Source organism: Quercus lobata, chromosome 6 (assembly GCF_001633185.2).
Source record: "Quercus lobata isolate SW786 chromosome 6, ValleyOak3.0 Primary Assembly, whole genome shotgun sequence".
Taxonomy (NCBI): Eukaryota; Viridiplantae; Streptophyta; class Magnoliopsida; order Fagales; family Fagaceae; genus Quercus; species Quercus lobata.
In genome coordinates this window covers 49,134,750-49,150,725 of record NC_044909.1, presented here as the reverse complement: position 1 = coordinate 49,150,725, position 15,976 = coordinate 49,134,750, and the positions used below count along the sequence as shown (strand labels likewise).

The window sequence follows — 15,976 nt, the reverse complement described above, 5'->3', positions numbered from 1 at the left end:
GAGTGGTAGCAACAATAGCTAAATTATTCCACAGCAAACATATTTCCCTAAGTCTCGGACTAGCATAAACAGCAGTGAAAATCCAGTTAAGGGAAGAGGATTTTACCTTGACAATGGTGTGGATTTCCTGCTCTGTGCTAGTGAGGTAAGTGACTCAACTCTGTCAAGATCCCACAGAAGCCAAAGGCCACCTGCGAAGCCAATAGAATCAATAAAGAGCGCTCCCTGAAAAGGAAGTCTATCAGTAATATCCTTAGCTTTATCACTGCCAATGCGAGTCTCCATAACCACGAGTATAGCTGGATCGTGGTTGGCAACTAGATTGCGCACACTTGACTAAAATGAGGGCTTTAGTGCCCCTCTACAATTCCAAATAATGATGTTCATCATAAATGAAAAAAAAAAAAAGGGCAGTACTTTCATCAGCAGCAGGCATGAGACACACCTCCTCCCTCGAACTCCATCTAATCTGGTGTTTCAATTTCTTGGGGTATCCTATACCCCTCCTCGGAATGAGAAAGACACATTGTGGTAGCACTTCCATCATCATCTCTCTGACCCACGATGGCAAGCTGGCCTCGATCATGGAAAAGGCATACCTGGGTCAATATCAGCAAGCTCTTGTTCCTCATTACTAAGGTTGAGATGGGAAGGTTTATTAGCAACCTTCTTTCCGCCAGTATCCACCTTAGGTTGAATTTGCATGATAACGGTATTAGAGATGGCTGAGACACAATCCTCCAGACTTCTAGACTTACTAATTTCTTTACCAGCTTGCCCAATTTGCAAATCCACCAATGTTGCTCCATCATTTTCCATGCCAGTTCCTCCACTGTGACTACTATTTTCCTTATTGGCTTCACTAGAGAACTTGAAGTTGTTGTTGATGGTTCCATTTGAGATGAATGAGCTGTCTCTGAACTTAAAACTAGAAGGGAAAGAAGCATTGAAAGGACTGGACTGAACGGCGGAGGATGTAGATGTTGAAGCTTGAGTCTTTTCCCTAGAAAAAGCCTTAAGTGAATTACCTTTCTATCCTCGGGAGGGCTTCAAATTCCTCGGGCCTTTATCAGCACCATTTGTTGGGCCAGAACCTGAAGGTTCTACCTTATTGGGCTTCGAAGACCCATTGGCTTTCCTCTTTCCTTCTTTCGCAAGGCCCACTCCTGCTTTGGATAGAGGCGCTGAATAGGAAAATTTGGACTCAATCACTGCTGCCTTCATTGGCTCACCCCCACTACTTTTCTTGTTGAACCTACTTCCATGCTTTTTACGTGTCACTACAAGCCAAAGGCCGTACCCGTTTACATCCACCTGTCCTGAGTGGGGTTTGTCTCCATTATCCGAGACGTGGGCGTTATCTGTACTATTTTCCTACTCATTCCCATTCACCTTGCATGGGTGTACGTTTTTGTCTTGATCCTCAAAAGCTGGGCTTTTTATCATGTAGTGGCAGGCCTCTCAGCGGTGACCAACTCTGCCACAAGAGAAGCAAAGCTTGCTAATTCCCTCGTATATCACTGCTTGGTGGAAGCCGCCGATCAATAAAGTATATATCAATGGTTTGTTGATGTCGACTTGCACACAAAGTCTTGCGTATCGTCCCCTTGACTCCGTTGCTGTATGAGTGTCGATACATAGAACTGTACCAATAGCTTGACCAATTTCCTTGAGCGCCTCTGCATCATAATATTCAATGGGGAGCTTTGGAAGCCTTACCCAGACAGCAATCGATGCAATGTTCGCCTCATCGGGATCGAAATTTGGCTCCCATGGCCTTATAGCTAGAAAGTGATCCTCTATAAACCAGGGGCCTTTCTTCAACACCATGTCATGATCTTCTCTACAGGAAAAACGGATAAGGAAAAACTCACAACCCAGGTCGACGCAGTCAAGTCTCCCTGTGGGCTTCCGGAGAGAATGAATCCTTGAGTGAAGGTAGTTAAAACCAACCGGTCTCCCATACACCTTAATGATGAGTGCATTGGTCCAGTTGGCTCTAATTCGTTGCTTGGTTTCCTTAGAAAGGTTGACAGCAGCGAACCCTTCCCTAATGACCTTTACTGTTGCTTCCGCTTCCATCTCGTTCTCAATGTATCTAGTGAAGTCAAATGCCTGTGTATAGGCACCTGGTATTTCACCTATCAGCTTATCCTTAAAGGATAAGCTTGGTCCTTGTGCTCCAAAAGGAGCGGAAAAGCTATTCCCTTGCTGCCTGACATCAGTGGGAGGCTCAGATGTGTGGGATTCCTTGGCTTTCTTAGTGCTGCGTCTTAGTTCTGCTTCTTCTTCACGGGAGAGTCCTAGGGAGCTCACACGGGAGAGCTCATATGTTACACATGTAAGTTGGTTCTTAGTGTGTTTTCTCTCTCTCCAAGAGAACCAATGGTCAATAGAAGCGCTCACTGCAGACACCAATTGAATACCAATGTTCTGACCTATATAATTCCACTTAGTCATACTGTTTTCACACATGCATACGCTCATGCATATTGCATGAACTTTCCAAGTGATAAGCCTCAGAGAGAGATCAATGATATAAACTTAGTAAATGAAAAGCTTGTGATATTCTTCCTATTATCAACCGCTCTTTTTCTACAACCTCTTTTGGAAGAGAGTCTATCCTCTATTCCATTTTGTTATGTATTAAAATAAAGTCGTATTTTTAATATTAATAAATAAAATTCTTATCTTACTATTAACTTTATTTATAAAATAAATGTTATTCCTTTTTTTATAGCTTAAATTAATGAGAATTGTAGGGATGATAGGCCTAGGAGCCCATATTAATGTATATATTGGGTCAGGGGCCTAATCCGAGGATGTTAGGCTATCTAAGGATGAATCAACACTTTCATGAGAATCCGTGTTAGTAAGTGAAGAGGTGAAGTGTGATCATAATAATCCAAAAAGGCGGTCTGAGAAGGAATGCCTCCTCGGCTAAGCAAAGCCGAGGTCGGAAGGTATGGTCTGACATCAAAAACAACATTCCGGACAAATCCACTGATGAGGAGAAGTATCAAGAAGGAACATGATATAAGGAGACTATGAAATATCTAAAAGGAAAGCTGCTACCACCGCATTAAATGCTCTGCAGTTAACTCTCTAGCCTTATTAATAAGGAAGTGATACCTAAACAGTAACTTTCAACCTTATAGTTACTACCCAAAGATTTCAGGAAAGTGCTGATGGGACAAGGATCAACACCAACAATCTGATATGCATGTGGAATGTGGAGATGAAGGGGGAAGATAGTATAAAATAGAAAAGAGACCCTAAGAGATGGGGATCGAGAAATTAAGAGAAAAACACTGTAGCAATCAAGAATTGAACTTGTAATCAAATTTGAGAGAAATATATAAGAATTGATCTCCTCAGACTGTGCTGAGGACGATTTTCTTTAGATTAATCCAGTCTATCTCCGTTTCCTTGTCATCTGAATCCACTTTACTTGTTGTCTGATTCATTAAAGTCTAGTTTTCCAACCCACTCTCTACAAATTCATTGCATTGGGCTTTTTGGACCTCAGTTCATTTATCCTTTGGGCGAAGGACTCAAATTGCGTCCTTACAAGAATAGTTTTGAAAATTTATACATTTAACTTACAACTTAAAAAATTGGATTTCTAAAAACAATCAACATTTTGGTGTTTAGCCATTAATTTTGGGTTTTCTTTTCAATGAATAAAATAAAATCAAACCTAAAAAACATACTTCTATACAATTCAAACACTATCAGGGACGAAGCCATAACTTTGAGTTAGAGGGAGCGGCTTTACTATTGACTGTATGTAGCGGTTTCAACTTCTGACTTTGCTACAACTTAGCTGCTAAGATTTTTTATTTTTTATTTTATTTTTTTGTGTGAGTAAGAAAACAATTATTTTTGTTTAGAATTTTTTAAAGGGCATGGTTATTTATTTTGGATAAAATTGGTTAATTAAGCTTAATTTTTTTAGTTTTACTATTGGTCATTTTTGTTGTTGAGCTATTTTTTTGGGCTTGTATATTTTGTTTTAGATTTAGATCTATAAATTTTTTTTTTTTTTTTTTATGGTTACTAAAATGAGGAAAATGCTAGAACTACAAGCTTTTTTTATAAATTATAGATATGATAAGTGGTTACTGGTAAGTAAAAAAATGATGTGAGTGGTGGGCCTATTATGCGAACCAATAAGAATCTGCTACCAAAATAGTTTGTAAAAATGTTGTAAAAAAAGCTTGTGAGTATAGTATTATGCTTAAAAGAATCAATAATATTGTTTAAGGGAAACAAAAATATAATTTTATATAACAAAATTGCTAACACATATATATATATAATAATATATATATATATATATTTTTTAAATTGGGGGGGGGGGGGGGCATTGCCGCCCTAGTCCAATGATAGTTCTGTCCATGAACACTATTGGCTTGCTTTCAAATTCAAACTTATCCTTTAAATGAAATATATATAAAAATACTCTTGGCCGGCTACTACAATACATTAGTTGAGATTTTTTTTATAATAATCCCAAAAATAAAGTAGGGGTATAATAGGAAAATTAGTAAACTAGTGGCTTCTAAGTTTTGAAACAATGCAATATTTTGGATCATCCCAAAATAGAATACAAGACCAACAATTTGAGACGAAGGAAGTAATAAACTGTATAGCTACTCACGTGTTAGTCATGTGTTAACAGTTAGTTATTAGAAGATTATGCAGTTACTAGAACCACAAAGCCTTAATCCCAGTGACGTTCATTGTGACATCAAGTCTTTGAGGTTGTTCCTTGGAGTCGGTCAGAAGTACTAGTGTTCGTTGGTCAGAGGTAATAGTGTTCGTTGTTCATGAAGGATTTCATATAGAAAGAGTTCAAAAGTTATGAAGCAATAAGTTCAACTATTGGTAATGTCCAAGGACAAAGGTTTAAGATAATCTAGTAGAGATTGAAGGTGAGGAGGGAGAAGAGCGAGAACCAGTTGAATGTCCTCGTAAAATTTATACCTTAAAAATGTATCAATTTTCAAAATTATTCTCATTAATTTAAGCTATAAAAAAAAAAGAATGACATTTACTTTTTAGAAACAATGCAATATTTTGGATCATCCCAAAATGGAATATAAGACCAACAATTTGGAACGGAGGAAGTAATAAACTGTATAGCTACTGTTAGTCATGTGTTAACAGTGTGTTATTAGAAGATTGGGCAGTTACTAGATTCTGTTTGTTTGTTAATTACCCTCTGTTTTGGGAATATGTATTAGAACCTATAAATACCATTATCTGAATCAATGGGAAATGAAAATAATGTGAGAGAACTCTGAAGCAAGCAATAATGTCTATTGAAGCTCTAGCAATGGCAGGTGCCGATTATGCAGAGTGTGGAATTCACCTTAAAGACATGGAGAGAAGTGCATGGGAACAGCCACAAACATATTTGCGGGCTGATGAGCAAAGTTCTAATTTTGGAAATGGGAAAAAGGACACTGACATATTAATTGTTAATATGTGCAGTGGGCAACAAAAGAAGCAAGCAAAAGGGCTGAAGCATGTCACAACGAACAAAAACTTCAATTGAAAACGAGAGATTTAATCTATTAAAAGTGTGAATTTTTAGTACTGTGATATCATACACAAGTATGTATGTATGTATGTATGTTAGGATTTAGATTAGAAGATTCCATGACAATGTAATAATCAATAAGTCTGTAATATGTCATTCAATGTTCAAGAATGAATTATATACATGTAGTTAAAAGAAATCATTTTGTCTGAATTTCGATTACCTTTCAATCAACTCTCAATCCATCGAACTCAAGATTTCAACAGACTTTCGGTCTCTTCTTGATAGATTGAAAGATGATTTTCAATTGATATTCGACAACAACTCAATCAATCAAAATTCATTTACTCTATTTTTTGACACGTTTTAATGAGGTTGGAGTTGTGCTCTTATTAAACCCTATTTGTTATGCCTATACAAAGACTTTTATACACTACTTTCAGTGCAACTAAGGCTAGAAATCAAAGAAACGAAAGAGAACATCCAAACCTCTATTTTGTGATCTCATGAGTTCATTACGACTGTTAAGGTAGATTTTTTGAGAGACACATATTAGTATATTACACATCAAAGCTTGAACCTTTCAACCCGTGAGTACAGAGAGAGCATAGAGACTAGGGGTGTGCAGAAAACCCATCGACCCGCCAAACCCGACCCAACCCAACCCGACCCACCGGGTTGGGTCGGTTTTTAAGGCTTGGTGGGTTGGGTTGGGTTACAAAAAAAAATTTTATGGCGGGTTGGGTTGGGTTTGGGTCATAAAATTACAAACCCGCCAAATCCAACCCGACCCACCCATATTTAATATATATTTAAAATATATTTTTATATTTAATAATTTTTTTTAAATCAATTGTAGGACACTTTTATATATATATATATATATATTTATATATATAAATATATATTATATATTTAATAATTAAAAAAAAAACAGTTGTAGAGCAGCATTTCCTTAGTTTCTCCTACTAATACTAATTTAATATATATATATATATATATAATATATTATATAATTAATAATTTTTTTTTAAATAGCCAGTTCTTCCTATTCTATATAAAAGCCAATTAGTTCACACAAATCCTAATAAATTACTATTGTTGTTTAGTCATTAATGTTGTTTGCCTTTAAGGAGTTACATTGATACTAATCTTTAGGTTTTTTTAATATTTTAATATTTTTTTTTCTACTCAATTTAATAATAATAATAATAAATTTCAAACCCATGGGTTCAACCCGACCCAACCCGACCCATGTGGGTTGGGTTGGACTTATGTGATGGGTTGGGTTGAGTTGGGTTTTTTTTTTACCCACCATGGTGGGTTGGGTCAAAAACTCCCCTCAACCCGACCCAACTCGACCCATGCACACCCCTAATAGAGACATATCTTCAACGGTATTGTTGAGTGATCAAAGAGTTGAAACCACAGAGCCTTCATCCCAGTGACGTTCATTGCGACATCAAATCTTTGAGGTTATTCCTTGGAGTCGTTCAGAGGTACTAGTGTGAGTCGTTAGTGTTCAGAAGTCATGAAACAATAAGTGCAACTATTGGTAATGTCCAAGGACAAAGGTTTAAGTTCAACTACTAGTACTAGGTAATGTCTAAGGACAAAGGTTTTTTTATTCAATCTGTAACTCTTATTCCAATAATGAATTGTATTAATTGTTTTTCCTTTGGATATTTTTCCATTGATTTTCCATTTCGTCACCATATCATCTGTCCCATGTTTTTATTGCTTTTATTATATTATTTTATTTCTTGGTAACTTGTTTTGTAGTTTATAATCTCGTAATTGTGATCAATGATCACATATCTAGCTTCATTGGTAATTTGGTAATGGATAATAAAAAGCTATCATCAGGAGCGGGCACTAAGATTAAAACTCTCAAAAAAAATAAAAAAGCTTACTTGATAATAATTTGATAAATTCGCTGCATAGTAATACTTAGAGTACGTTTGGTATGCTGTAATAGCTCCTATAATGGAATGTTATTCATGTGTAATAGTAATTCGGTCATTTGGTTGCATCTTTATTACATGGATTAGTTATTACATTAGAATGACTATTCTTTAAATTGAAGAATAGTTATTCCTCTTTAAAATGGATGTAATAGCTATTCCTTAGTATATATAATAGGTTTTAAAATTAATATATTTCCAAAAATATAAAATTTCCTTATACATCATCTTTTACAAGCTTTCTATATGTAACAACCAAACTTATGAATAGTAATAGTTATTCCATTACAATGTCTTCTATTCCCAGTAATAAAGATTACTATTCCTAATGTAATTTACATTCAGTGTACCAAACGTACCCTTAGTATCCTAATTGATCCTTTCAATATAAAAATTAAATTTTCATGAAATGACATCAATTTCACGATAAATAAAATAGGATCTTACACCAAGTAAGATGAGCATTTTTTGTATCTTCCTTTTGTTTATGAAAATTCTTAATTATATTGACCCTTATTTTTCATTGCCAACTATTCCAATAGAAAAAGGCCCACACATTGATAATTTTTTTTTTTTTTTTTATCATTTTCACAATAAATCATAGTTGGTCACTAAAATTACTTTTTTGTATAGTAAACTTAAGATTTGTTATGAAAATATTATGAAAATATTATAAATATAACATTTCTCTTTTAGATTTACATTAATCCATGAGCTATTTTTTGAATTCTAAACATAATTCACAAAGCCTCATTCGGTCTGTTGAGTTTTAAGAACAAAACCCTCAGATTTATTTGATTTTCCAAGATTCTAATTCTTTTCTTTCTAAAATTAAAATAAAATAAAATAAGCTTTTAGTTCTTTTAACCAGATGACTAACCTTCTTCTTTTTTTTCCCATAGTTTACATCTATTGGAAGGGTTTTTAATTTTGAAATGTTGACGATAATATAGATTTCAATTCTTTTTTTCCCCGTAAAACTAAAATATCAATTCTAAAACCCTATTTTGTCATTCTTTAAAAAAATTATGAACTTTGGGGACTAACATTACTATTTTATTTTAACATTAATATTTATAATAGTTACATATTTATGTATAAATTTATTACTGGCTACTCTAATTTTTTATTTTAAAAACAATTTTAAAATTATTAATTATTGAGCAAATGATGGTTAAACAATGAACCGTCATATTAATTCATTGGAGAGTATGGTTTTGATTAGGGATGGCAACGGGATGAAGTAGGTCTAAAGGATGGAGTATTTGCCCCCGCCTCGCATTGTTTTGTCTCATCCCATCCCTGCCTTGCTCTACTTGACAGAGAAAATTTTCTTACCCCATTTCCTTCCCTTGAGGCCCCACGAAGCCCCGCCCCATCCTGTAAAACTCTACATTTTATTAATTTGCCTACAAGTATTACAATTGTTTTAAATAAAACTTGTTTTGTTAATAAAAATATATTTGAAATTACAAATAAATTTATCCCATCAAATCAAGCTAATTTTTAGCAAAAATTGAATAATATTATTAAAGTGTTTAACAAGACAATATTACAACAAAAACAAAAATTTCAAAATACAAAATCAATGATTCAATAGTTTATTAATTTGTTTATAATAAAGACAAAAGAAAACATTAAAATTGGTACCTTATTTCCAACCTTGCTAAAAAAAAAAAAAAAGGCAAAAAGCCTTGTTGAATAGAATAAAATAAGTTCATATATTTTTTAAATAGTAAGATTTTAGGGTATGAAAAATTTACAATTTAACACTTATCAATATTATCAATGTGGGGCAGGGCAACGGGACGGGTTAGGTCTAAAAAGTCTAAAGTCATCCCTGCCTCGTGGAGTGGGGCTAAAATCCCACCCCATCTCCGCCTCATCACCTTTGCGGGGCGGAGAAAACTTGCATGGGGTGAAACAGGGAAGGGCGAGTCAAGCGGGATGCGACAAAATTGTCATCCCTAGTTTTGATTATTGCAAATTTGCAGGCATATAATTAAAAATAAATAATAATAATAATAATAATAATAACTACATCACTACTAAATGTGAGTTACGTACGAGATTAACGCACTTAGGATCAGTAGTCTGAAGTTAAACCAGTATTTTTTTTTTTTTGGGTGGGGGGGCCAAAAATAGGGAGCTACAAACTTTGAATTCACATCATTCAGAAATCCCTTAGTCCAATTAATGACTGATCAATCGCCACCCACTTGCCTCTTCCATGAGTCTTCCACAATCAGTTCATCAACTCCCCAGTCTTCATAACTGTTAAAATTCATACAACCAAGTAAAACGAATGAGCATATATCAGACACGTGCCCAAAAAAAAATAGCTCTCACATAGAAGCACAATTGTCAAATAAATTTTTTTCATAGCTTTACAACGTTAAGTGTTACAAAATTTCAGAAATTTCGAAATAAGAACCTCACCTTCCATCTGGCAAGTAGCGGCGGATGGTGAAAGGTATTTTCCGCTCACGAAGCTCCTTCATTGCAATCTGAAATGTATGAATAAGGTGTCACTAACTGCTTCTAATGAGAAATTATATGTCCACAACATTTTCACAACATTTTTACAATAAATCTTAAGTGGTAGATTGTTACTAGTTATTATTGTTGGAGTAAAAAAGTAATCTTAGTGTTAGGTTCAAATTTGAACTAATAACAACTAACCACCTATGATTTGTTGTGAAAATATTGTAAAAATGTTGTGGACGTAGCATCTCTCGCTTCTAATACAAACACGCCCCAAATAAGATCATAAGAATTTTGACTCTGAAATTTTTTACCATTCTTGTCTAGAAACATGATAGATTACAACACACAAGGTAAACTCCACTTTATCATCCTGAAAAAGTGAAGCTATCACCTATTCTAGACCAGACCTTTGTAGATTAAGAGTCGTGGAATATTAGTAGATAATTTAACTAACTGCCAAGTCTAATATAGATGTCCTACTCTATTTCGTGACACTAAAGTGAACTTCTTGTACGTATTCTCTGACCAAAAAATAGTGACAAAAGAACCAACAGTCATTTCATAAATACAATGGGTTGGAGGTTTGATAGCAGCATTCTGTGGGTTTGACAGGGGGTATCCTGACTAATCAAGGTCCATTTGCATACATAAGCTGAAAGAAAATGAGAAGAATGAAAGGAACTGCATTTAAAAATGTCATTTAACATGGCTGTTAGAGAATCTAACCTCAAGTGGGTCAGTTTCACCCTCCAACTCAACCATCACAGGTGCGTTCATACTGCACAGAGAGAGGGATATATTATGGAATCCACCCAACTTCGTCAGCATAAATTAGACTGTAAGTGCAAACAAAGAAAACCTGATCTGCAGAGCACGGGTACCCAATATTCTGGCACGCTCATATTTTGTCATGTACTTTGAGGTCTTACGAGGACGTTCAACTGGTTCCTGCTCTTCTCTCTCCTCACCTTCAATCTCTACCGGAGCATCTTCATTGGCATTGTTCTCTAAATCCTCCTCTGCACCTTCCTGTCCATCATTTATCCAATATGCTAGTCAATTTGTTTTAAAAAACATAAATTCAGTTCATCATATGCTTTCAGGAAGCAAATCAATGTCTACCTCGATCTCGGGCTCTGGGGGCTCATCCTCATATCTGCAGCAAAAAATTTCATAAGGCACCTTTTAACAGGTATGTAAAAAATTACAGGTCTAGAATTAGATATTTGAGCCACCAATGCCAAGCATAGAATCATACAGAACGGTAAAAATCACTGCAAGGAATCGATTGAGTTTCAACTTTCAAGGGACAAACATTTGAATGTCATCTGCATCTAAAATGCTGTCATGCAAAACCATCACAATTAATCAGAAGAGCCATGTTTTAACATCTTATAACTTATGTCAGAAGTAAATGTGCACCAGGGACAACTGAGGCAACTAATTAGTAAACATAAACTCATGCCATGCAGCATGTATGCATCCTCCAATTTTTGGATCCAACTTTTATAGTTTATATCTACCACTGACTACTTTCAAAGCTCATGCTGGGTATATAAAGGGATGATAATTGCAAGCTATGCAAGAAATGAACGTCAGAAATTTGTGGGGCCAGGATTTTTCCTTCCAAAGGCCAAAGTGGGGGAATATGAATGCATATAAATGTAGAATTGATGGGGCCATCTTCAGCCTTTTTTGGGGGAGTGGGGAGGGTGTGGAGGAGGGAGGGAGGGAAGGAGGGATAAGAGTTATCAAAATTAGAACATATGGACATGATAGTGTGAACAAAATGCAAGATAGTAGTAGTCCAAGAAGATGTCATCTTAATGCAAGATAGTCTTAGAGACCACGCCTCATGAAGTGGATGTCACTAGTTCAAATATTTCCTTCCCCCTTCTCCCCTTGGGGCCCACACTCACTTATCAAAGAAATGCGGTTGCTTAGATTAAAAAGATTGTTCTTAAAAACGGCTAATGCTAGCATTGCAGTCATCAGTAAGCGTCCATTCAAAAGAAATATGAAGTTTTTAAAACTGCATTGTTTTAACATGGTGAAGTTCCACACAAGCTAAACGAATATGATACAGCAAGCTTTTTGCTAATTTTAGATAGATTTCAGACAATCATTAGGTTAAGAAAAAGATAATCCTAGAGGCCAGGCTAGCAGATTAATTGGACCTATAGACTAGGAACCAAAAGAAAAGGCAGGCAAGCCACTCCTTAGGACAGCATTTACAAAAGCGCATTTAGAGCATTTGAATTGGAACTTTTACAGGCTGGTGGCAACTGAATAACTTTAATCCAACCCCTTTTTTTCAAAACCCACTTTGTGCCCTTCCATATTCTGACTACCAGTGTATCCCTTGGAGTAACATTCTTTACCTAATGCTATATTGACATGGTGATAAACATTGTTCCAAGAGTACCCCAACTATCTTAACCAAAAGGAGCCCAAATTCCCATAACAATCATTTTGAGGTTCTTTTGCACAAACCATATCATAATCAGTGGGTATCACAAGCACCCTTAATTAAGAAGATGCGCACGTTAGTTTCATCTCTGCATTAAGCTCCCCACAAAAAGCCAATAAATTAATATTGAGTCTATTCTATCCATAACAGTAATAGTGTTTATCATAAATAATGAATATCAAAAGGCAACAACAACCAAGCAGACACGTGTATCTTTTCTGCCATCTTATCCTACCCAAAATCAGCTCTTTGTCTCTTCCTTAATGGATATCAAAAACATTAAACGAAGTGTTTTTTTACAGCAATTTATCAAATTCACCCATCTCGAATCACATAGATCACATAATCTATTCTATAATTTCAAGTTTTTAATCCAACCTTCGGCCAACAAATCACAGAAAAGTTGATTCAAGATACAGATTTAATACCAGTTTTTCTTACATATATCTTTTGCTAAACCACTTACCAACAGATTTAATACCAGTTTTTCTTACATATATCTTTTGCTAAACCACTTACCACACACGAAAAGACCAGTAAATAATACAAAGTTGCCCTCTAGTGTTTGCATATCTCCTTGCTACACAAAAGACTAACAAGTTATAATGAATGCAATACTGTCACATCTAAACAACATAAATTTGGTCACCATCATATATTAACTTATTTGTTCAATCACTGATAAAAATAAAGTAAGCAACTAAAATATTTATCCAATTAACCACTATTTTTGGTTGCTCAGAAAACTCAAACTGTATGTGTATATATGCATACATAGCAAATAATTTTCTTAGGTGACTTGTTTCCTCAAATACAAGACCATCGAACATTTAAAGGTTTTGATTTCTTTTTCTAACTCATCTTTGTTCAGCAACCAAACGGAGTGCATAGAAATACAAATCAATGCAAAAATAAACCCTAAAGCATCTATATATGTGTGCATGTGTGTGGAGAGAGAGAGAGAGAGAGAGAACCCCATGTCCAAATCGTTGTAATCTTCATCAGCCATTGTTGATTGCTGAAGAAGCTTTTCCCTCTACACTTGGCTTCGTCACCAACACTCTTAGTCAAAGAACTAAATAGTATGTAGGACTTGATTACCTGGGGCGTAGAAACAAGCTGGTTCAGTAAAAATATTACCTTTTCAACAAGTTCACTACTTTGAAAAATCAGTCAAGATTTAAAATGCAGATATTTCTCAAACATCACTGTAGGAAAATATCTTAAAACTTAAACACAGATACAGAAAGATTTAACAAGACAATACAGTTCCCTATGAGCAATAACATTGTAATATTTGAATACAAACACAGAAAAACATCCCTAGGGATTTCTACTAGTGGTCTACGTTTACACTTTGTTGACTAAGTTGTGCAGTCCCCTGGACTGTGACCCTTTGGTGCGGCTCCCTCTTTGGAACCTAAAGTTGGCCACACTCCGGCCTTGGAACCTACGCAAAGTACATTCCCTCTTTGGAGCTACCAACAGTGCACTGCCCTCTTTGGGACTTAGCTATGGTACCAAGCCACTACTCACAACTTGTCTTAGGGTTTCAAAGTCATCTCAAAGTGCTCATAACAAGTTTGTTTCAAAACCAATCAATTTCATGTGCTTTGTAAATCTTTCTAAAACATATAATTTCAATCTCATGATACTTTCCTATCATTGCAAGCAAAGAAGAACACGTATCAAATCATAAAACATAATGCGCAAATAAGCAGTAAGTATTCAAAGAAACTGTCTCAACATAATAATTTTGCAAAATATTCATAATTACCTTTCTCAAAACGTCAATAACTTTTTCCAAAAGCAAATCATAGGCAAGTTAAACCATATTTGAATCAATCACATATTTGAAATGAGCATCAACACATGCATATTCATATAAGATTTAGCTCATCCCAGAATATTTTCAAATAAACAAGTATTCAAAACTTTCTTGTAATATCTACTTCTTCATTGCGAAAAAAAGTTTGATAGTCAACACCATCTTTGAGAAAACTGCCCAAATTAGCAAATACTACTTACCTAGTGCGTCTGGCAAAACCAAACCCTATACTCCAAAACTCACAAGCTAGATTCTATAAAGGTGAGTTCAAAGGTAAAAATCAATACACCCATCAACACATCATAACATTATACATTTGTCATGATAAGGCCATGAACAAGATTAGCCCATATTCCCTATGGATTTAATCATTTAATAGGCTCTAGCTGGTTCTTACAAAACTTACTTGTTGCTAATTCCTTTGGTAAACCAAAATCATCAAATTAACGCTCCAAACTCACCACTAAAACCTTGTTTCACACACCCATCTGACCATCTCAAGAATACTCCATGAAGAGTAACCTAAACCAAGAGAATCATATAAACCCAACTCAATGATTGGTGTCCAGCCATTACAACTCAATAAAATCCACCCCCAAACTCTTCACATTCAACCCATAACAACTCCCAAAATTAAGAACCCACTCTCTTTGCCCCCATTCAACCATGGCCCAACCCATTCTTCACACTTACAACCCCAACCTTAATCTCATTTATTAAACTGACATTCTTCAAGTTTAAGGGTTTAGGGGTTTAGGATTTCAACCCTAAACCCAAACTAATTCAACCCTAAAACGAACCCCAATTCAGGTTTTTCATTCAAAACACACACACAAAAAAATTCAAAGGGAGGAAGATTTACCTATTTGGCCGAAAGATCAAAAAATGGTCGCCAAGTTGTGGCTTCTTTGGAGAACGGTGTGGTGCTGTGTGTGAGAGAATGTGAGGAAAAGAGAGAGATTGGCGTAACAAGCCCACTTAAAACTAACCCCATCACTTTGATCTTCTTGGCCCAAAATTATGTTTCTTAATACTTTTTGGGCCCAAGTTTACTTCCTTCATTCCTAAAGTAATCCCAAGCTTACAAGAGAAAAACCATTGGTTTCTTTGACCAAAGACAAAGGCTTTACAATTCATCGTACTAGTTGTTAACCTGTGTTATACACTGAAACTTACTTATTTATAAGGTAAATTAAAATAATTTTATAAAATTTTAAATTAATTAAGAAATTACATTATTGCATGATTTACTCTTGTATAACTTCAATTTGTGTTACAATTTGATAAAAAAACCCATTGCTTGAACGTGCAAAGATTTACAAAAAATTTGTCAGATAATTTCAGATTCTAGAAAAAAATAATTCAAAAATTCAGATATTAAAACTTCTGAAAGACCAAAAAATATTAAAGAATCAAATGATAATTTTATTTAAATATTGTACTGACGTGGAAAATAATGAGAGTTTCAAAGGTTTTGGTTTTAAATCAATTTTGAAGAATTTCATCTGGTATAAAATTTCAAATTGTAAAGTAGTTAGATTTCTAATCAATATGAATTATAAGAGAAGGAGAATTATTGATAATGGTGGAATGAAAAGTTTGATAAGAGGAAAAAATAAACTAAAAAAATAAAAAATGTGACAATTCAACATAAATAAAAAACGAAACCGTGTATTAGG

General features: G+C 34.8%; 2 protein-coding genes across 2 annotated transcripts; both read right to left on the bottom strand.

Moving 5' to 3' along the window:
- Positions 1-1,461: 1,461 nt before the first annotated feature.
- Positions 1,462-2,460, bottom strand: LOC115950420. The gene has a single exon (XM_031067619.1). It carries the CDS (start codon positions 2,458-2,460, stop codon positions 1,462-1,464), a length of 999 nt encoding a protein of 332 aa, XP_030923479.1.
- A 7,163-nt stretch (positions 2,461-9,623) lies between these two features.
- On the bottom strand, positions 9,624-15,263 carry LOC115993825 (DNA-directed RNA polymerases II, IV and V subunit 6A-like). Its single transcript, XM_031117803.1, has 7 exons — positions 15,160-15,263; positions 13,444-13,570; positions 11,122-11,155; positions 10,859-11,028; positions 10,726-10,777; positions 9,952-10,019; positions 9,624-9,786 (listed from the first exon to the last, which is right to left on the bottom strand). Exons 2-7 carry the CDS (start codon positions 13,476-13,478, stop codon positions 9,717-9,719), a joined length of 429 nt encoding a protein of 142 aa, XP_030973663.1. The 5' UTR covers positions 13,479-13,570; positions 15,160-15,263; the 3' UTR covers positions 9,624-9,716.
- Between the last annotated feature and the right edge of the window lie 713 nt (positions 15,264-15,976).

What these genes read in the sequence shown, in the direction of transcription:
- LOC115950420 (XM_031067619.1), bottom strand. Translation starts at nt 2,460, where the DNA reads ATGACTAAGTGGAATTATATAGGTCAGAACATTGGTATTCAATTGGTG.
- LOC115993825 (XM_031117803.1), bottom strand. Translation starts at nt 13,478, where the DNA reads ATGGCTGATGAAGATTACAACGATTTGGACATGGG. An exon ending in ACCCGTGCTCTGCAGATCAG is followed by an intron (nt 10,778 to 10,858) that starts GTTTTCTTTGTT and finishes CTCTCTGTGCAG; the next exon opens with TATGAACGCACCTGTGATGG. An exon ending in CGCTACTTGCCAGATGGAAG is followed by an intron (nt 9,787 to 9,951) that starts GTGAGGTTCTTA and finishes GAATTTTAACAG; the next exon opens with TTATGAAGACTGGGGAGTTG.